Source organism: Mastigoproctus giganteus, chromosome 5 (genome assembly GCF_048544385.1).
Source record: "Mastigoproctus giganteus isolate SK-2022 chromosome 5, ASM4854438v1, whole genome shotgun sequence".
NCBI lineage: Eukaryota > Metazoa > Arthropoda > Arachnida > Uropygi > Thelyphonidae > Mastigoproctus > Mastigoproctus giganteus.
In genome coordinates this window covers 140,176,479-140,199,165 of record NC_143579.1, presented here as the reverse complement: position 1 = coordinate 140,199,165, position 22,687 = coordinate 140,176,479, and the positions used below count along the sequence as shown (strand labels likewise).

Sequence of the window (22,687 nt, the reverse complement as noted above, 5' to 3'; positions counted from 1 at the left end):
CCAATGTCGTTTATGAAAATTAAAAACAACAGTGGTCCTAATACTGATCCTCGGGGAACCCCACTTCTTACATCAACCCAATCTGAGGAATAGCCATTTATCACAACCCTCTGCCTCCTGCCCTGAAGCCATCCTTCTATCCATATAAGGATTTTCCCAGTGATTCCAACCTGTTCCAGCTTATAAAGCAACCGCTCATGTGGGACTGAGTCAAAAGCTTTGCTGAAATCTAAATAAACAATGTCGAAATTATTCCCTAAATTCGGCTCGTGAGTGACCCTTTCGAAATAGCGAACCAGATTTGTTAAACATGATTTTCCCTTTACAAAACCATGCTGAGTATCCTTGAGAATTTCAATTCGATCCAAATGATCCTGAATTCCACCTATGATCATTGCCTCCATGATTTTCCCTACAACTGAAGTCAGACTGACAGGTCGATAATTTCCAACTTCACTTTTAGAGCCACCCTTATGTATGGGAGATACATTTGCACTTTTCCAATCCAAGGGAATCTCCCCAGAGTCTAGTGATGCTTGCATAATTAGCCTCAATGGTTCAATGTACTCGCTTGCCGCCACCCTTAAGATTATAGGGTATATTCCATCAACTCCAGCAGCCTTACTTGTCTGTAGGCTCGAAAGTTTTTTCATTAATTAATCCTGCAAAATTTCAATATCATGAATTACACATTTTTCAACTTTGCTCCCACAATTTCCCATTGCCACAAAAGGTGTTTTTCATTTGTAAATATCGATGCAAAATAACTTGAGTTCATCTGCAACGGCAGCTGGTGTTTTTAATATTATTCCCTTTCCCTAACGTAAAGGTCCGATCTGGTTTGTCCTGCTCTTCTTGGCATTTATATATGTGAAGAATTCTTTATCCCCCCTCTTTGCTCTGTTTGCTAGTGATTTCTTATAAACTGCCTTTGCCTGTCGAACCTTTTCTGTGGCTCTATTACACATCACCTTGTAGCTGTTATAGGCTTCAGTACTTTTTATTGCTCTGTAATCTTTCCATGCCACCTTTTTCTGCTCAAGTAATGTGGCAACTTCACTATTCATCCAACTTGGAACCCTCCTCGTGGAGTATTTTTTTAATGGTATATACGCATTCAAGGCAGCTGTGATTAATGTTTTAAAAGCATGCTACAGTTCAAATGTATTCGTTCTCTGCGCGATATCTACGCAGTTAATAGAGGCCATGTAGTACCTTAAGGCATCGTAATTTCCTTTTCTGAAATTAAAACCCATTCCTTTGCCTTTTACTTCTGCTACCTCTCTCGTCATCGTCCACTGTAGAACTCCGTGATCACTTCCTGCTACTGGTTCCTCTACTGTCAGCCCTGTATTGTCATCTGATTCATGTGTGATGATGAGGTCTAGGATATTCTTTTCTCTAGTACTTTCCCTGACATGTTGATACAAATAACAGTCATCTAGTTGATTTAAAAATTTTGTTCCCCATGTCGAGTTTCCTTCCCATTTACTCCAATCAATTAGAGGCAAATTGAAATCACCCATAATAAGGCATTGACGCTTACATGCCCATTCCATTTGCATGTAGAGGCTTTTGTCATAATCTTCACAATCACCTGGTCTGTAGATTACTCCTACTTGCATTATACCTTTGTTTTCAACTATCTCACACCATACAGACTCTACACTAGCATCTGAAATGTCTGAATCCGGGAAAGCTATCGTCGCACTCAGGCTGCTTCTGATAAGAAGCATTACCCCACCACCCCTTCTATCTACCCTATCCTTTCTAAATACATTATACAAGCCGTACTTAAACTCATCATCCCCAATTTCCGGGTGGCACCACGTCTCTGTAAGCCCTATTATGTCCACATTACTTGTTTTAACCAGCAGTTCGAATTTGCTCATTTTATTGAGGACACTTCTAACATTACTGTATAAACAATTAAGATTTACTGTTCTTGTATATTAAACAACCATAACACAACCCGTGAAGTTTTTTAGGCTCTCTTCCCTGATATTAGCTAACCGCTCACGTGAAACGTTTCTGTCCACCGGAACATCTAGATAATACATCCAGGTGGGGTAACAGATAAGAACTCTTAAGGTATGTGCAAGAGTTACTTTGACCAATATTATCAGATAAATGCATGTCAGTATTACCCACATCCCCCCCTAACTAGCAGTTTCCCTGAACCTTTATGGTGTCCTCAATAATACTGGCAAAAACTTTTGCACCACCTTTGTTTAAGTGTATCCCGTCTCTACAAAACAAATTCCTTCTACCTACAAGTGTGGGCCATGCTGATAGAAATTTCCCCCCTAAAGCCTTGCAGATTCCTTCAAGTCTTGAGTTAACCCAGAAGGCTCTTAACATATAATCCCTCCTATCGTGTCTGGGCAGAATTGCAGACACATAGACATTATGGCCTAGCTCGCGGCATTTCCTCAGCATGGTCCTGTATTTTTCCAACAAATCGTCAGATCGTGTACATTTAATATCATTAGTCCCCACATGAATAATAATATTCTCTTTATCCCCTTTAAAATCTGATAATCTGTTGGTGACATCATCAATAGTTGCTCCCGGCAGACATACCCTGGTTCTACACCACCCATCCTTATTACAAAAAATATTCCCTGTTTCCCTGACAATGGAGTCTCCTAATAAAACAATGTCCTTTTTAACCAGAGTAGTTTGCACTTGGTTTTTCTGTTTTGAGGCTCGAATCGGGTGTGCATCAATTGGTAGATTGCTGGAGTCTTGAGTCCCTGACGAGCTCCCAGATGCATTATTCTGGAGGGCAAGCACCCGTTTTTTTCAGGGACTCAAATTGTTCCATCAGTGCACCAAATTGTAATTTAAGATCGGTGCACTCCTTACATTGATCACAAAGAAAAGAATCCCCGAGTGAGGTAGGATTAGTCACCAGGTCGACCTTGGAAAACATTCCACAGGTTCCACAACGGATTAAATCATTACTCACCCGTAAATCGCCATCGGCTATTTCCGTGCAAGTCACGATACCCTGTGACGTGTTTAAGGCAGATCCCGTAACTACCATTATAAAATTAAATAAATATCAGTGAAAGTTAGCTTTAAAAAATTACATCTACAATATTATTAAAATCAAACTGTTACAGGACATCCTATAACAAAATAATCCAACAATATCTAAATAAATCGAATATTTAAAAGCACTATCCAAAAGTAAACCACTTAACTGAGGAGCCCTGACTAAGTGCGTCCACTCACCTCGAATGCCAACACTGAACACCGAATGTTTCCTGTATACATGATATGATATACAGGAAAAAAGTAAAAAGTTTCATCCATTCGCTAAGTCCACTTTTAGAAAGAGTAGAAGTAATCGCAATGGGACGATAATTGGAATGGTAGGTATTTGTCACCCTTTTTAGGAACTGGCTGGATATGAGCAAATTTCCAAGCAGAAGGAAAAACACCTTTGGAATAAGAAAGTGAAAAAAGGCGGCAAAAAATAGGAGTAAGTTCAGGAGCACAGGTTTTGAGAACAAGTGGAGAAATACCATCAGGACCTCGAGCTTTCTTAGCATCAAGATTCTTTAAAATCCTTCTGATATCCTTTTGATGGAAGACCACAGGAGGCATTGATTGGAGTGCATTGGAAATGGTGGGAGGTGTTTTACCAAGATCATTAATACATGAGCTGGAAGAAAAATGGGATGCTAGCAGGTCAGCTTTATCCTTGGCTGAAGTGACAACAGACCCATCTGTTTTGGACAGAGGTGGGAGCAGAGATGGGCAAAAGTTGCAGCCAATAGCTTTGGCAAGAGACCAGAATGCTCAGCTACCATTAGGGCAAGAAGCAAGTTTTCTACTCTTAGCCTGTTCAAACTCTAGTTTGGACTGATTAATAACTGCTTTACAATTGTTGGGAGCTTTGGTGTAGGCAGAAAATGAAACTGAAGAATTAGAAACAAGCCAATTACGATATGCAACATTCTTCTCTTGAACAGCCTTAGCACATTTATTGGAAAACCAAGGTTTAGATTAAAGTGGAGTGTGGGATAAAGGAGTCCATTCCTGCAAGAATCATTTCACTGACACGATCTGAGCAAACATTGACATCAGAAGTTTTGAAACAGTGAAGTGTAAAGTGTGTTATTGTCATACGGCAGCAGGGGTTTCCTCCATCTCTGCGTTGCTTTCATTATGGGTGAACCAGTTCACTGGGAAATGCCAGAGATTTAAAAGTGTGAGGGACTTGTTAATGTGTAGTGTCGTGTACCGTTGTTCATCTGGTCATTTAGCCGCTAGACTCCTGCTGAGGCCCCACTTACGCCCCGTCGAGACAGACCAGGAACCCAGTAAACTCAGTTCTACTCTGGCAGGTCCTGCCGCTTACTTTCCTGAGATTTCAGCGGCTAGGACCTATAAAATAATAAATAAAAAAAAAAATCAATTAGGTTAGTGACGATGCACACACACATATATATACACATGACATGTACAATTTCATACACATGTATACATACACATATGAGTTGGCGTGGGGGTATGATCGCTAAGGTTGTTATGCCGAATTTGGGCTCAAGGATTTTTGGCACATTAATTTTTGTTGTGTGGGGCTTTCGTTAACATAAAGATAGAAGTGGGGAGGAGACAGAAGACGGGGGTGAGAGACAGAAATATGGGACCAATAGAGTATGTAGCCCCAGTTTTCAGTGAGGCATGCCCATGCCCCACTAGAGTAGAAGATGTAGTGTGGCGAGAAGGGGAGGGAGGGAAGGTCATCCCCTTCCCCCTCCCCAAGGATGTGGGAATAAAAGGTGAAGGGGACTAGAGTGCCCTCTTCAGGTCGCCGTCAGTCTGTTGGCAGTTATGCTGCTTTTTGTCTCTTCTCTGTTTTCAATGGCACTCATGGGGTAATCCCTGTCCTAACGTCTCTTCCAGTTGTCAGCGTTCCATTTGGTCGAGTCTGGTATCCCACGAATTTCGATTTTCTGTTTCATCTGGTAGCGTTTCTTGTCAGTCTCTGTGTTGATTGCAATTAGCATTTTCCTCCTAGCGAATAGATCCTGCATGAAGAGGGAGAGCGCCCTGTATTCTTCCTCCGAGTCCAGGAAGTGGGACTCCAATCCCTTCGGAAGGTATCTGATTCTTGATATGAGAATCCCTCTGAGGTCCTCATATTGTAGACATTCATAAGCTATGTGGCTCCAGCATTCGCTCTCCCCGCATGTACAGCTGTGATCTTCGGTGAGACCCAGCCCGAAAAGCTTTTCATTGTAGGGGCCATGTCCTGTTAACAGTGTTGTCATGTGGTACCCTGGGAAGTACCACACCGGTTGTTTTGGATATATCTTGCGGATGTCCGGTAGGAATTTTTTTGTCACTTCTCCCTTGGTGGTCTCAGTCCACCTTCTCTGCCAAAGGTTTAGGAGGTGGGTCTGTAACCTGACTTTTTCATTCTTTAGGCTGTTTGCCGGATCAATCGTGTAGCCCTGGTGGGTGGCAGCCACTCCCCTGGACAACAGGAACAGCAACCCTGCCTGGATAACCTCCAATTCATGGGGAGCACTCCGGCAAGTACCTGCAGTGCTGGGGTGCTTACTGTGCTGCAAGCTCGCGTTGTTGTGAGTAATATGGTCCTTTGGATAGTTTCAAGTGTTCTTCTGTTCACAACCAGTGCTGCTTTGGGAAACCACACCGCTGCTGCATTTTTGAGACCCCAGTCTTTCTTTGTGATCCTGGCTACCATCCCAGAGTAGTCCCTGATTTTTCTCCGGATGTATTTCAGGTGCTGCTGGAAAGACAAGTTATTATCCAGGATTACGCCTAATACTTTAGCTCGCTCGCGAATTTTATGGTGACATTTTCAATTTTTATTTGCTGGGGCTGCCGCAATTGTAGTTTCCCTCTGAGGAGGATTGATGAGGTTTTTTCTGGTGAAATTCTTAATTGGTTTTTGGAAGCCCATTGTTGTAGCTGCTGTAGTGCCCGGTTTGCCAACACCTCCAGTTGGGCCCTGGAGTCTGCCTCCACTGTCAAGGTAAGGTCATCTGCGAACGCATGCGCTCCCACAGGTCCCAGGTCCATTTCTAGGAACTCATCGAGGACCATGTTCCACAGGAGTGGCCCCAGAACCAACCCCTGCGGACATCCTCTGTGCACCTCTCTCGTAAGTTTCTGGTACTGCACGTTTATCTCCACTCTTCTTTGGGTTAGATAACTTTCGATGACTTTATACAAGTTTATCGGCACTCGGGCCTTCCTCAGCCTCGCCAGGACGCTTGGCCACCAAAGTGAGTCAAACGCCCCGGCAAAATCAACGGAGATGAGCAGCAAGTACTTTTGTCTGCAGTCCTGCACTATCTTGAGCAGATTCCCCAGTGCATCTGCAGTTGAGGTCCCCGGTCTGAAGCCATACTGGTTTGCGGATTGGAGGCCTGCTGTTTCATAGTGATTTGTTATTCTTTTATGGAGCAATGTTTCAAACAGCTGGCTGGCCACTGGGAGCAGTGCGATCGGTCGATAGGCCTCGGGGTTTTCTGGATTCTTTGTAGGATTTTTTAGTATTAATTTTAGGTTAGCTATTTTCCATGTAGTTGGGAATAGGCCAGTTTCTAAGCATCTATTGTATAATGTGAGGAGTAATTGTGGCTGAAATTCCACTGTTTTCTTCAATATTTCAGGCTCAGTGAGATCAAGGCCTGGGCATTTCTTGTTTCTGATTCGACGTGCAGCCTCCCCGAGTTCATCCAGGGTAAAGGGGGGTTCTATCTCTTGACTGTTGTAGTTGTTGTTTTCACATATGTGTTGCTGTGCTGGTAAGATTGGCATGTCTAGTTTTAGGTATATTGCATCTAGGATGTTATTTATCGACTGCTCCCAAGTGGTGGTAAGATTTCCATGCTGGGTCCTGGTGGTAGCAGTCACCTCCCCCCTGGGAAGCTTATTGGTAGTTACCTTATAGACCCCAGGGGTCAGTTATAGTTACCCCAGGGGTCAGTGTTTCTGGTTGTGGAGACTAGGAGCTCCCAAGCTTGTCTTTTGCTTTTCTTGATGGCTTCGGTATATTGGTTTCTGGCTTGTTTATATCTCTGTCTTAATGCTTCGACTTCATTTGCTGGCCATGTTCTTCAGGCTCTTTGAAAGTCTTTTCTTTCTTTCATCATTCTCCGCCGAAGGGCTGCAATCTCCCGAGTCCACCAAGAGACCACTCCCATTTGAGGATGTTTTTTCCTGATGGTTTGATTGCTTATGTCAATTATCAGTTCCGTGGTTGCCTTCTGCAGGTCATGTGGGTTGTTTCGTGAATCTAGGGACGGCGGTTTGTTACGAATCGCTGTAGTTAAGCTCCTTGTATTTCGGCCAGTCTGCCTTGGCGACAGCGTATCTGTGGCGTATTTGCTTTACTATTTTTTCCCTTGTCAGTGTTCTAGTTATTTTGCAGGTGATGACTCGGTGGTCCACGCTTCCTCCACCCTCCAGTCGGCCACGTGGTTTGCCAGGTTTCTAGTTGCCAGGGAGATATCTATAGTGGCCTCCCAGAGGGTGTTGCAGTATGTTGGTAACTGGTGCAGCTGGTTCAATACTGTGAACCCAGTATGAAATCCGCGAGCTGTTGCCCGTTTGCAGTTCCCCTTCGGTCAGCAGTGGCGCTATGCCATAGCGGGGAGCAACAGTTGACGTCCGCTCCTATAATTATTTTTTCGTTTGGTAGGGTGTTCTGGAGGTGACGTAAGTAGCTAATTGTGGTCTCCATTTCCTGTTCCGGCCTGCTGTAGAGGGCCACAACATAAAGGGAACCCAGTGCTGTGATAATCTGGGCACAAGCAGCCCAGGCCTTATAGAGTTGGGTTATTTTGGTTGCGGTTATGTTTGCATTTCTGATTAGAACCACTGCCCATCGGGTGTCCTCTTCAGTATGGATTACCTTATATCGGAGTGGGTACCTCGCTACCCGCCCTGCGTGGACGTATGGCTCTTTCAGAATAATTACGTCTATATTTTCCTCGTCAGCCTTGACCCTGATTTGGTCTGCCACTGCTTTGGCTCGCTGTGCATTTATTTGTATTATTTTGATCATTGTTTTATTATATTCTTTAGTTCTTGTCCCCATAGTTGATTCTATTTTGGTAGTTGCTCTTGGCTTTGAGATAGGTCGGGCAATTGGGGTCCCTGATTGAGTGGGTATGATCCAGCTTCATGGACTTGCAGTTTGCACAGGCAGCTTCTTTGTCTTTGTGCAGACAATCCTTAAATCTGTGTCCCTTCTCAGTGCAATGTCCGCACGTTGGGACCGTTTGGGAGCATACATGGGAGGAGTGGCCGAACTTGCAACATCTAAAACATTTGGGAACTGCCACTCGTTCCTTCCTGAAAGCGATAGCAACCCCATTCTATGTATACTCTTGTCCTATCTTTTAAGACTTGCCATGCCTCTGGGCTGAGTTCAACACTCCAACTATTATTGATTCCGCCTCTTGCCTTTACGTGGAATTTTGGAGTTATTACATCATGCGGTTCCTTATCTGGTATTTCCTTTTGTATGTTTTTGTAGTATAGTTCTTCCACGAGCTGTGCGGCCGTAACTTCCGGGTTTACATCAAAGATTAATATTGATGGTCCTTTCCTTTTGGGTGGCTGGGCCGTAAGACCAAGGGAGTCTATTTTAGGGTTTTCTATTATGCTCTGTGCTTCTTGTCTGGTTTCTGTTTCTATCACCAGCCCTACATCTCTCATTTTTCGCATTCCTTTAATTCTCGTGTGCCTGAGGTCCTCCTGCATGTTGTTGATTATTTTTGTTTTAAGCTCCTCGCTTGTGGAGATTTTACTTGCCTGCTTAGGTTTAAGGATCACTAGGTTTGGTGTGGGTAATAGGGCTCTCTTCCTCTGGTGCCCCTCTCCGGTCGATTGAGCTTCATTTGTTGATGGAGTCCTCAGCGCTTCCGAATATGTCGAGGCGCGCTGTGGCATTTGTTTGGCCCCGCATTCCATATAGGCTTGTAGCCTTGTAGTAGCTTTTTGGCTTTCTAGGTATGTGTCATGGAGGATTGTCTCCATTTTGTAAAATATGGGACCTCAGATCCGTAGATATCCTATTTGGGTTTTCTTTAAAAATATTCTCTAGGGCCGTTTTCAGTCTGAGGGATTGCTCATAGACTGAGCCCTCCAGCAGTGCATGGGGCAGCTGTGGCTCCTGCTGTCTTTCATTGTTTGCATCTCTTTGTGATGCTGTTGGTTCAGGTTGTTCGCTTGTTTCGGCCTGCACGCGGGTCTCCCTTTTGAATTTAGGATCCACTTCCTTTCGGTTTTTTCCTCTTGCTTAAGGTGGCCGCGGAACGGGCCTCCTCCATCTTGTCTGGTTGATTTATTATGGCCAGTTCGTCGCTTTGTTTCTGCATCCGGGAGTCCTTAATTTTTTCGTGTCTCCCTTCCATTGTTACGTATTCCGAATAATCGGGAGAGTTCGGATAATCGGGAATGCTTCAGTATATTCTGGTAGCCCTTTTAAAAAGGTGGCAGTTGTTACCCACTACAAGTTCGTAGGTTTATGTTGCTGCATAAACAGTTTTCAAAGATATTGTCTATCCCCCACTTCACTTTGGAGGGGGGGACAACAGCCGAATGCAAAAATACCCCTAGAAGAGTGGAACTACTTCTCTAGGGTATTCCTAGGGGCCGGCGAGCACAATGGTGGCGTTCAAAATACAGTGGTGTGGTCGAGGAGATAGTTGGCGCCTTACCATGGAGAGTTTATGGCAGGGGGGGGGGATACACAATATCCCATATTAGCTTTCTTCATAAAATCACTCAGTTTGTTGAAAGGTTGGGACCCTGTCACTGTCCAAGGTTACAGTCGCTATAGCACCTCCCTAGTCAAGGTGTCAGGTTGAGACGTGGCCACTGCGTTATATCGGCAGCCTCTCTCTAGCCCTGCCGTCAGCCACATGGTGACCATGTGGTCTGACAACAAAGGATACAGATAAATAACGCTTCAACCAGACGATGTTCCCAAGTAAATGACAAAAATATCTCACCAGCGTGATCCTCTGTTCTTTATAATCCTGTGTGCATACTTTTCTTGGGTTAAATAACACTTAAGACACATATTTAAAATCAAAAATTACGGAGCTGACTAAAACACGTCCGCACAGTAAGACGGCCATATTGGCTCGTTTGAAACAGTAATCCGACCAAGGAAAAGAAGAAAAGAAGTCTCGCAGGATGCCATTTTGCATTCTTGTAATGCCAAACAACACGAGGTTGGGAATAGCCATGAGATAAAGGTTCCATTGGAGAAGAGACAATCACCAAGTTGTGATCTGAATGCCTAAAGGACCTCTCACTTCAACCGTGTACTTAGAAGGGTTGTTTGTGAGAAAAAGATCAAGCGTATTGGCTGTATGATTAGGATTGTCCGGTATTCTTGTAGGTAAATGAACAATCTGTGCAAGGTCATTAGTAATTGCAAAAGCCTCAGCATCTCGACCTGCTGGGTCGGTGTGACGGAAGCCAGCTGGAGTTGTGAACATGAAAATCACCAAGCAAAATTATGTCATTCTTAGGAAAGTTGGACTGGAGAAAGTCAAGTTGCAAAGAGAGGAAGTGAAATAGCTTCAAGTGATTAGGAGTTGGGAGAAAGGTAGAGACAACAGATGAATTTGACACAATGAGGTAGAGAGATTTTGAGCCAGAGAAGATCAAAGAGAGGAGATTCCAAATTGCCAAGTCTCTGACAGGGAATATCAGAATGGACATATACACAAGTACCACATTTGAGGCGAAAGGAATCATACAGCGAATAATTTGGCCATCTGAGATGAGCAGTAGTTGGATCAACCGATAACTGAGATTCTGTCAGAAAAAGTACATGGGGTTTGGCAGACTGCAAGTGGAAACGGACATTGTTGAGATCAGAATTGAGACCACGTATATTTGTGAAATGAATTAGGAAGTGCTTGGGAGGTTTAGATCTTTTTGCAGATAAGCTTGCTCTATTAGTTTGACAATTCATGGTGTATTCAATATTAAGAAAAAGTGGGTGGGACATGCTGTATGAAGTAGTGAAATTTTTGGATATGGTGTACATGTGGTAAGAATATACCCAGATACTTGACATAACGTGGCCTCGACAATGCTCCCCGTATACACACTACTCAGACTCCCTCCAGTCACTATCTGGCAGAGTAGAGGTAGCAAGATTATACACTAGCTGATCCGGAAGCCTCCTAGAGAGTTACCAATAGGTTCGGTCTAGTGTACTAACTAGCGGCCGGCCTGTGAACACCGTTTTGGAGCTGTACCCTCGAAATGTAAGGAATATTGGATCTCACCACGACGTTCATCATAACCTCAAAAGTCATCAATCATACTGCATGATGGAAGAGATAGGGAAGGGTTGACCGGAACTTAGCTGTAGAGACTAAACATGGGTTCCACCACTTCAAGACTCCAATAAGCAAAGTGGTGGTATTGCACCGGTTGATGAGAATCATCTACCACCTAGTACTGCCTGGTAACGTAGAGGGGGCAGCGTTCCTCCATGTAGTGTGGGCGCCACACCTCGACCCCTGCTTACGTTGGTTCACCCACCATGTACTTGTGCATGGAGGTTATACCCAGGATTACTAAAAGTCCCACCATCGTGAATGTGCAAGCAGAGGATTTGGCTGTCACAGACTGTCCGGAGTTCGCCGAAATTGGGTCCACTTGACTTGAGTGTCACCGAAATATCAGTTCCGTCTGCATTTTAAACTCCCAGGTAGCAAGTACAGCTTGTCTGGCATATCTGAGAGAATGTCTGTGATAACCTCAAGGACCTGTATAGAACATACTATCGGAAAATGATCACTGTTGTAGGAATCATTTAATGCGAACCGTTCTATACTGGGATAGATTGATGGAGAACATATTGTTAAGTCTATTTCAGAAGTGATACCTGTAGCCAAACTGATATAAGTGGGAGATCAGGTATTCAGTAAATTCAGTTGTTGATCATATAGGAAAGTTTCGTCTAAGTTACCTAAACTGTCCATGTGAGAAGATCCCCACAGATGATGGGCATTCATATCTCCCATAAGGCAATAGGGAGGTTGAAGCTGCATAGTGAGATCGTTTAATTCCGATTTGGAGAGAAGAATATTTGGTGGAAGATAAAGGGATGAAATTGTGATAGAAATTCCGATGGCTATCCTCACTGCTACTGCTTCTAAGTTGGTTTTTAATGTTATTTGCTTAGCTGGTATATTAGTATTCATCAAAGTTGCCACTCCTTTGGCAGTCCTGTTATCATTTCTGTCTCTCCGGAAGAGTGTATAGTTTTGAAATGTGGGTGAAGATTGAGGTGTTAGATGGGTCTCCTGAAGGCAAATGCAGACCGGTTTATCATGCTGAATAATATCTTTTATTTCATCCAATTTTCCACGTAAACCACGACAGTTCCATTGTATAATAATATACTGCATTATTTAGGTATCAAAACTATTTGTCGAATCTGACTGCGCTTTTGAGTTTTTTCGTTTATCATATTTGGGTCTGTCTTTCTTCGGAAAATTAGGACGAGGTGCATCAATATCTTCTGCAGGGTGTAGTTCTAGTATGCTCTATCTCTCTCTTTCTTTATCAGTATATATTTTGTCTATGTTTGTTTATTTCTGTTTACACGGATTACTAGATGCTGTTTGCTTTGTTTTAGAAGACGTTACTTCTGATTTCTGCTTTCCAGGCATGGAAGTATCCTGCTCTTTAGCATTGGATGTTTCTTGTGAAGCTGTTTTTGTCATTAATATTATTTTACTCCAGTCTATAATTTGATTTAGAGGTATTACCACCTCCATTTGAGTGGCTATAGTTTTCTGTCGTTTCACTGCTGAAGCATAGGAACGTGAAGGTTGCAAGTATCTGTTTTCTTGCTTCTGGATAAGACACTTTATTTTCTACTTTGTATTTGTTTTCCCAATATCCACATTTCGCATGTCTTCGAAAAAGCAGGGTGATTTCCGTGACAGTTTGGACAGAGTGGTGTAGAGGAGGTGCAGTTTGCTTGATTGCAGAGCGGACAGATGGGATCACTGCCTCGTTGCTTGAGAGTGTCCATATTGCTGACAGTTGTAACACCTTATTGGATTCGGTATATGTGGTTGGATTTTGCAATTTAAATATCCTTCTTTAACTGAGTGGGGAAGAGAAGTATTGTTAAAGGTGAGAATAACTGATTGGGTTGGAGTGAGAATGCCATCTTTCTTCATCATTATCCTCCTAACATGTATCACTTGTTGTTCTGTTAGCTCACGCAGTAACTCTTCCTCTGAAGCAGTCTAAAGGTCCCATTCAGTAATAACACCTTTCAGTGTATTCAGGGAATTATGTGGGGTAATTTCAACTGGCAGTCATGAAAAAGTTTTTGTTTTTAGCAATTTCTCAGATTGATGACTTAGTGAGGTTTCTACTAAGAGATCACCTGATTGTAATCATTTTATCATTTTTGGTGATCCAACCATGGACTCTATAGTCTTCTGAACTAAGAATGGGGATAATTTCCCAATGGGTTGTGTTGATAACAAATGTATCACCAAAAAGAAAGGAACAGTAGGCTGAGAGCTGTTAATTTTCATTCTCTTAGCCTGAGACATGTTAAGTTGTAAGTCATCAGATTTATTGGAGTTAACTTTCTCCAATCTTGTGTTGTTAGTTTAGTCCATTTTAAACTTCTTTTAGTCCTGGGTGGTGTCTTTTCACCCAGGTCCAGCCCCGCCACGGGGAGACAGGAGGAGTGCCACCAAGTGAATAAAATAAAGCGAAGGTTAGTACACAGAAAAATTAAGAGGTTACTTTCCTTTCTGAAACTTCTTCCTTATGCTTTAAGAAAGAAAACTCTTATTATATATTTGAATAATGGAAGAAAAAACTTGTGAACTCAAAAGGGAAAAACTTATCTTTCTAATATAATCGCAGTAGAAGTCGCAGGGAAGATCACTTGGCACCTGGGGCCCCCGGCTTGTTGGGGGGGGGGGGGGGGAACCTTGCTATCCATGTCTGAGACCAACTAACTGAGCCATGGAGTAGTAGTAGCATGTGATGCAAGAAAGCAAGTGTATGAGCTTATGCAGCATCAGCCAAAAAAAAAAAAAAAAAAAAAAAATCACACCATTCCCTCCAAATGCCTGTCCAGTTCCTCCTTAAATTTATTCAACCTATCAACTTCCACAACGACAGATGGAAGTTTGTTCCAGCAATTAACCACCCACTGGCTAAAGGCAAATTTCCGCACATCTATTCTACATCTGTCCTTTCTTAATTTGAATTTATGCTCCCTTAGGTTCATGATCTGAACAAGATTACGAATCTAAAAGAAAGAGTGAAAAAAAAGCTTATAAAAGTTCCTTGCATCAGTGACGGGATTTGAACCCAGATCTTTTCTACCCAGTGCGGGGAGAAAAGTGATTATAACCAATGTGCAGACTGGGCAATTGTATACAGGAGGATTTTCTTTTATTTCCAAATATGAAAAAAAAAAAAAAAAAAAAAATTTTAAAAATTAAGAAATGTATCTGGCAGATTCCACATTAGGAGTGGAAAGTTAGGTAAAATAAAATAACATTGATAAGAAATACTTATTTTTTGTTCATTTTATTTAATGATAGTATTATTTTACCATTTTAAAATTGATTTAATTAATAAAAAAATTAGTGTTAAGATGATGTTTTAAGATTTTATACCTGAAAATGTGAGGAAGGATGGCTGTGAATAATTTGTAAACTTAGGGAAAGCAAGGAGTCTTAATTCATATGATCTGTAGAAAATTATGAATTTTGCAGTATTAATATTAGTAAGGCAAAATGATGTAAGGAGTAGACTTTTTCTTCATCAGTCTAATAAAAATAATAATAAAATAAAACAGTATTTTTTCTATTCCTACAAGGTACCCATCCAATTCTGTTTTAAATCTAGAATTTAGCCAGATTCACTGCCCCTATCACATTGGGAAGCAACTTCAACAACTTGCTACACATAGATGAACTTTATGGGATCCAATTTTCTGTTATTCCCTGAGATTTTATAGTTGTGCTGCTGGTTTTTGTCTCACCTACAAGAAGAATATACCCTCCTCATTCATTTTAAAAACTTTCAGCGTTTTATCTGCCTAAATCAGACTACCCCTCCCTCAGATGCCTAGTTGTCAAACTAAGTCCACACCTAAGCAGTTCTTCATGTGTGTGTGTGTGCATTGATTAGGTGCAGTCTCCAGACATAAATACAATAATAATCTAACCACTGTCTTGTATATCCAATGAATAGCTGATGAATTAGAAATTCATTTTCCAGAATTGAAAGTCAGATGGAATATCATTATTTGAACTGGTTATGTTATTTTTTTTTTATGATATCTAGAAGGAAAAAAATAATAGATTTTATTGTGTTACCATTATAATAATATTAATGCAAATTATAATAAATAAAATGCAAGTTTAAAACTATTAAAATACATTTTTTATTGAATTGCCTTACATTTAAATCTTATAAATAAAAAGCAATTTTACTTCTCAATTTTCATTCCATTTATTGTTTATATAATAGCACTATACCACTATAAAAATAAAAGATGCAATGCTATTGTTACTTTGAATTACATCATATCGATTTGAAAAGGGAGCCAAAGAGGGGCTTGCAAGGAACAGCACCACATGCTCTCACTGAAGATGAAAATGAAATGCAGTCAATTAAACAGCTTCACCTTTCTGCTGTACCAATAGCTGTTCCTTGGATAGTACCACCCTCATTTTGGAACAGTCAATATTAGTTTGTCATGTATTAACAATTAATTATTTGTCTATTTTCTAACATAAATTTAAATTTTTAAATGAATTACTGTCAACTATAGAGTGATCCCAGTGGGGGGTCAAAATGTATGGTTTAAACAAATTGTAGAGTATGCAGGGAAGTGTTATTTATCATCATAAAAACATTCAGTTTGAGCACAAACCTGCACAATTTGGCAAGCTTGATTTCATACTTCTGTAAAGAACCGCTTGTAGCATGATCTTGTGAATTTTAAGTCAAGAAGTAATATAAGTCAAGAATTACATAATATGAAATATTAAAATAGCATTCAGTATTGGTGTTTTTAAAAAGAACATTTCTTCAAAGGAAAGAGGATGGCAATGTTCATCCCAAGCACTCAACTCTACAATTTTTATTTATACAAAAAATATATGCATAATTAAAGTATTTCTACCATTAAATGATATTCAGATAAGAGATGTAATTGTGTTTATATCACATGTGAAGAAAAAAAAAAGTAAGATTTTTATATTTATAGAATATACTATAATCTTTAATTTCAAGTCAAAAAAAATTATGCTGTCCTTTAATTATCAGTTCAAACAGCATTTTTTCTAGTCATTTTTATCATCATCTTTGAATAGCCCATAAAAGGAAGAGTATTTAGTTAAGGCCCTTACTTAAAAACCCTAGCACCAACTGCTCATATACTTGCAAATTTTAAGCTGGAAATTACCACTGATTCGGGGCTTGCATGCTGTTACTGTAATCACAAATCATGGCAGCAGATCACAAAACTAGCTGAATTTTCAGTTCCAAACAAAGTACTGTTACCATCATGCTGTACACCATAGTCCAGAGGTCCCATTCTGTTAATATAATAACAGTGTCTGGTGGCATCCAGAGATGGAGGCAAAACGGTGGATGAAGGTCTAGCAATATTTGACAAAAGAGATTTGATAAGAAATTTATGGTTTATCATGGCGAGTATTTGTCCATTGTGATGCTCCATTTGTTGTAAGTTGCCGAAGCTGCTTCAAAACAGTTTCTTGTAATTTCTTTTTATCACGTTCATTCTTTTTCAATGATGGAAAGAGTTTCTTCTTTTTATCTGCTTCACGTATTCTGAGGAGAGAGAGAGAAAGAAAAAAATTAAAAGTTACAAGAAACTGCATATATTTAGTTATAATGATACAGTCGACAAATTTTACACTCATCTGTTTCCTTAGATATACAGATAAGATATGATGAACAAGATGAAAGAATATGTAAGCTCCTCCCACAAAGAAAATTTCAAGAAATTATTGCTATACTTATTATTAACAGACAGGAATCACCAAACTAAGTACATCAGTAGAGAAATTATAATTTCTACCATGTTATATACATTGAGTGATCACTGAATTATAACCACCCATATAAAAACTGAATGCGACCTGTTGACCACATGAAGTACGAGAGTGCGGAGTTAGTCAACCTACGTAGCATAGATAAGGTGTCAGTGGTTCAGTAGATAGTCAAATTCCGAACGTGATGGGTAAAAGGAAGGATTTATCGGACTTTGATAAAGGACAGATTGTGGGTGCTCGACGAGTTGGTGCCTTGATTTCCCAAACAGCTGAACTGGTGGGGTGTTCGAGAGCCACTGTAGTTAAAGTGTACCAGGACCGACGTCAAAATGGTCAAATAATGACCCGACAGCAAAATTGCAAAGGTCAGCGAAAGGTTGATGTTAGAGGTGAGCACCAGGTCCAATGACTTGTACAGGTGAACAAGCGCAGCACTGTTGAAGATTTGACTACCCAATACATGGGCCAACCCGGAACGATATCTGGCATGACCATGCATCGCACAACTCGCTCGCTCACACGCACGTATGGGCTTACCAGCAGACGACCCCTACAGTATCCTCTCCTAACCAAGGTTCATTGTTGTAAAAGACTCGCCTGGTGCAAAGAGGAAGCAAGTTGGATGTTAGAAGACTGGAAGAAGGTGTGCTGGTCGGATTAGTCACATTATTTACTCCACACCATGGATGGTCGTGTACAGATTTGGCATCAACAACATGAGGCTCTTGATCCATCATGCATGGTATGAAAAGTGCAGGCCGGTGGAGGCGGTTGTATGGTGTGGGGCATGTTTCACTGGCAAGAACTTGGATTCCTAGTGCATGTGGAACAACGTATCAGTGGTCTCCGCTATCGTCAACTGCTTGCTGACTTGTGTTACACTTTTTCCCTAACGACGATGGTGCCGTCCAAGATGACAATGTGCCGAACCATTGGGCACTTGTGCAGGAATGGTTTGAGGAACACAGTTCTGACCTCCACCATATCGATTGGCCTCTGAACTCTTCTGATATCAATCCCATAGAGCACTTATGGGACACTATGAAAAGGCTTATCAGGCATCTGGATACACCAATCACCTCCATACTTGCATTGCTGACCACATTACACACAGCTTGGTTGGCCATACCTGCCGAACACTTTCGACTTCTTGTTGAATCAATGCCACGTCGGATAGCCGCTGTACTGAGGGCAAAAAGAGGACATACGAAGTATTAGGGAGGTGGTCATAATTCAGTGATCACTCAGTGTATATATTTTTTCATGGTTTTGAACATGGCTAAACAGCACAAATATAGGGTAAGAGCAGACAGCAGACTTACTATAATCCTATCCTGCTATACATGCCACTTACTTTCCAAAAAAAAAAAAAAATAATAGAAACTGCATTTTATGGAATGCACATTTTCACATAACAGTCAGGGATGGGCTCCACAAAGGCTATAAATACTTATCCCATGTTCAAGACATTATTCTCAATACATATTAAAAATCAAAAGTTATTAAATAAAACATATATGAGCAATATTGTTTCATTTTTGATGGAGAGTTTTTATTAAGAATGAAATGCAAGGTCAGTTGCCTGGCATGCTTTTAATTCTTCTAAAATAAATCTGTAACCACTCAATTCATCAAATTTTCTTAGAGGCAACTGAATTGATAATTCAGTTTACCTTGTCCATTTCATCTGATTGTAGACTTTCTCATCATAATCTTCACAATCATCTATCTGCAGATTATTTCCACTCTCATCATACCTTTCCTTCTGACTAACTTGCAACATACAGATACTACATGCATAATATCTGAATCTGGGAAAGCTTTTATCACACTCAGGCTTGGACAAGCATGGCTCCACTGTATCTTCCCTATTCATCCTAAATACATTGTATATTGTGCAGTGAAACTCATCATACTCCTATTTCTGGGTGACACCAAGTTTCCATTAGTCCTATTATATCACAGTTAGTTGTTCAAACTTGAATATCCCTGTTGAAAGCTGAATGATAAACTTCTGAAAACTGGTGTATAACTGAAACCTTCACATCTATCCTAAAATGCACAAAAAGAGAAAGAAAAAAAAAAAAAAAAAAGCAGCACGCACAACTCATTATTTATTATTATTTTCTTTTTTTTAAATTTGAATTGTTACCGAGTTTTTCTTTGATATGTATTTTACATAATCATTTCAAGAAAAAATCAATTAGTTATCACGCAAACAGGAAAAAATATAGCAAATGTTGCTGCTAAGTTAGGAAGTTGGAAGTATTCAGAGCTGCAGAAAAAAAAAAACATATTCAATTGCATAATTGATTTTTTTTTTTTTTTTTTTTTTTTGTGACAACTGTAGGGTGGGTAAGGGTTGCTGTTTCACACCAGGAATGCTCTCGTGGTGGTCCTCCATGTGGTGCAGATTAGCTCTCAGATGACTTCCTAAGAGTTTGGGTAACTGTGAGCTACAGTATTAACTGTAGGTGCCTCTGTAGCCAGGTGGGCAGGAGCAGCAGTGCATAGCACATGCTTCTTGATTAGTAAACCCTCCGTATTTTGTGGTCACGGTTCGAGCCCGTGACCACCAAATACGGAGGATGCGGAAAGGTGAGGGAATGACCACCGCATATCTCCTTAGCAAAAAGGCCTTAGTTGCTAATGCTCCTAAAAACCAAATAATAATTAGCTCCCAGTTACCCAAGCCACCGACTGCTAAGAATTATCATATATATAGAAGCAGTAAACATTCTCTGCTCCTGATCACCTGTTGGTAAGAAAAGTTTGCTACGCTTTGCTTTTACTCCACAAATATCATAGTTACCAATTTTTTCACATTCAAAAAGCTAGTGATCAAGCATTTTGGAAGCAAGTGAAAAAAGCAATTTTTCATAAATTCCACACGGTACTAGAAATTTAATTTTAAACTGGCAAAATACACATTTAATATTAAAATAAAGCCATAGGATTGTTTACCAGTATGCTTAGACTCAAGCGTTTAGGGCATAAGCCTCAAGCTGTGGAGGAGTCTAGACTGTGTATAAATATAGTGCAAGCACATCAGAAATACAGCTATATCTGAATAAATCAGAATATTAGTAAAATGCATCATTTTAAGTTATATCTCATATTCTGAATACCTTCACAACAAGCTGCCGTATTACTAATATTCTGATTTATTCAGATATAGCTATGTATTTCTGATGCTCTTGCACTATATTTACCAGTATGCTTTTAAACTTGAGCTTACTTAACATTTGATTGGATACTATGATGTGGTCACAAAGGAACTGAATGCCAAAAATAATTTTAATATCATATATTTGGATTTCAGGAAAGCTTTTGATACTGATGCACATGGAAGACTGCTGTACAAATTGGAGAAGTACGGCTTTAACGGTAAGCTGCTACAATGGATAAAGGGATGGTTGAGTGGGAGACGACAGAGATTGGTAATCAATGGACACCGCTCTTCATGAACAAATGTTATTAGTGGAATTTCCCAGGGTTTTTTTTTTCATTTTTGTTTTGTATATTTATCAATGATATTGATGAAGGTATATCAGGTTTAATTTCAAAGTTTGCAGATGATACAAAGATTGGCATGGTTGTTATGGACAGTAAAGACAGTATACTACCCCAACTGAATCTAGATAAGTTGGGCAAATTGGTTGAAAAGTGGCAACAGAATTTTAACATTGACAAATGCAAAGTACTGCATATGGGTAGCAATAACCAAAGAGAAACGTATCAACTGTGTGGCACTACACTCAGGGAAGTGGAAAGTGAAAAAGACCTGGGGGTAATTGTGCAGTCAAATATGAAGTTTGCTGAACAGGGCAGATGGGCTGCCAGGGCAAGTCATGAAGTCTTGTCAGTGATTTATAGGAATTTTGCCGGTAGGGACAGAGAGGTGATTATCCTGTTATACAGGGCAATGGTCAGGCCACACCTAGAGTGCTGTGTACAAGTCTGGAGGCCTTAATTTAGGAAGGATGTAGAGTTGCTAGACAAGTACAAAGAAGTGCAACAAAATTGGTGAGGGGAACAAAGGGGTGCCCTTATCAAAAAAGGCTTAAGTTCTGCAAATTGCAGTGCCTGTAGAGTAGGCACTTGCGTGTTGATATGATTTAGGTGTATAAGGCTTTGAATGGGTTGAGCAAGCTGAATGCTGATGGAATTCTTCCTCTTGCTCAGATTAAGAACATAAGGGGGCACAGATTCAAATTGAGGAAAGACAGTTGTAGAATAGATGTGTGGAAATTTGCCTTTAGCCAGCGGGTAGTTGATTGGTGGAACAGACTTCCATCTTTTGTTGTGGAAGTTGATAGCCTAAATAAATTTAAGGCTGAGCTGGACAAGCATTTGGAACGAATGGAGGGGTGAAATGGGAGGGTTTTTTTTTAGGCTGATGCTGCATAAGCTTGCTTTCTTGCATCGTATGCCTCTACTAATGCTAACAATCAGGAAGCTCAAGATAACCTCTTAAAATGTGTGGCTTAAAAACCAGAAGAAAAATTAACACTGATTTTGCTAATACAGTAAACCCCAGCTATTCACGGGGGTTACGTCCCTGAGAAATGCCGCGAATACTGAGTTATGACTCCCATAGTAATAAAGGGGTTCCGTTCCAAAGTATGAAATATATAAGAAAAACTAGTCTAAAATTTTGTCTATGTATGTATTATATGTACCTTCATAATATGACTATGTACATAGACAGTACACAGTGAAATGCAAGCATATGGCATCGAAATGAAAATAAGAAACAATTTAATATTAAATGTAATATTTATTAGAAATTTCAAACCAACGCCTTCGCTGGTTAAAAAACTTATCCCGCCAGTGCTATCACCAGTTTCTCTAAAGTGTTGATAAAGGTGTTTTGCCTTTTCACGAATGATGAGTGAACTTAACGGAATTTTATTATGAGTTCGGTCTTCCATCCACAGATTTAAAGCTTTTTCCATTTTTTATAAATTAACATCACGAGTAACAGAGCAAATTTTTGAAGCAATTAGCGCATTTTCACGGACACTATGGCGGATTTTTTGATTGATCGTACTGTTGACTCATGATTTTATAATGTTTTGCCACTGAGGAGACACTTTCATCATAAGAAATTTTGTCTAATAACTCAATTTTATTTGCTAATGTCATCACCTTTGATATTTTCTCATTTCTCTTGTTATTCGTAGCCATATTTTTGTACGGGTTAGAAAGAACTTGTCCACAATAAAGTCACTTTCTTCTGCTAACACGCTCGAAAAAGTCTGTTTTACACTGCAAAATGGTAGATTTATCACTTTTGTAAACATAAATTTATAAATTGATAAATTTATTCAATTTATAAGCATATAAATTAAAAGCAAACGACGAAATCTTCCATGACAAGCGCATAACACATACTGAACAAGGATTAGCGAGAAACATCCACGCTCGCGATTTTGTCACCCCCCCACCTACTGAGCACTGTTTTGACCGGGAAAGATAATTTTAGACACGCCCATGTTTTTTTTATGGCGGAAATTTGTTCACGGCGCTTTAAAATTCACGTTTTTTTAGGTTTCATTTTATATTAAATCGGCGACCGC

General features: G+C 40.3%; 1 protein-coding gene across 2 annotated transcripts in view; it reads right to left on the bottom strand.

Annotated features, from left to right (window-relative positions):
• Nucleotides 1-16,343: 16,343 nt before the first annotated feature.
• Sec15 (exocyst complex component Sec15) overlaps nt 16,344-22,687 on the bottom strand; it is a 654,019-nt gene continuing 647,675 nt past the window's right edge. The window contains exon 20 of one of the 2 annotated variants that reach the window (XM_090374206.1): nt 16,344-16,881. In XM_090374206.1, the coding sequence (XP_090230332.1) occupies nt 16,725-16,881 (157 nt within the window). In that variant the 3' untranslated portion in view covers nt 16,344-16,724. The remainder of the gene's footprint in view (nt 16,882-22,687) is intronic. The other variant, XR_016546976.1, reaches the window with a different exon arrangement.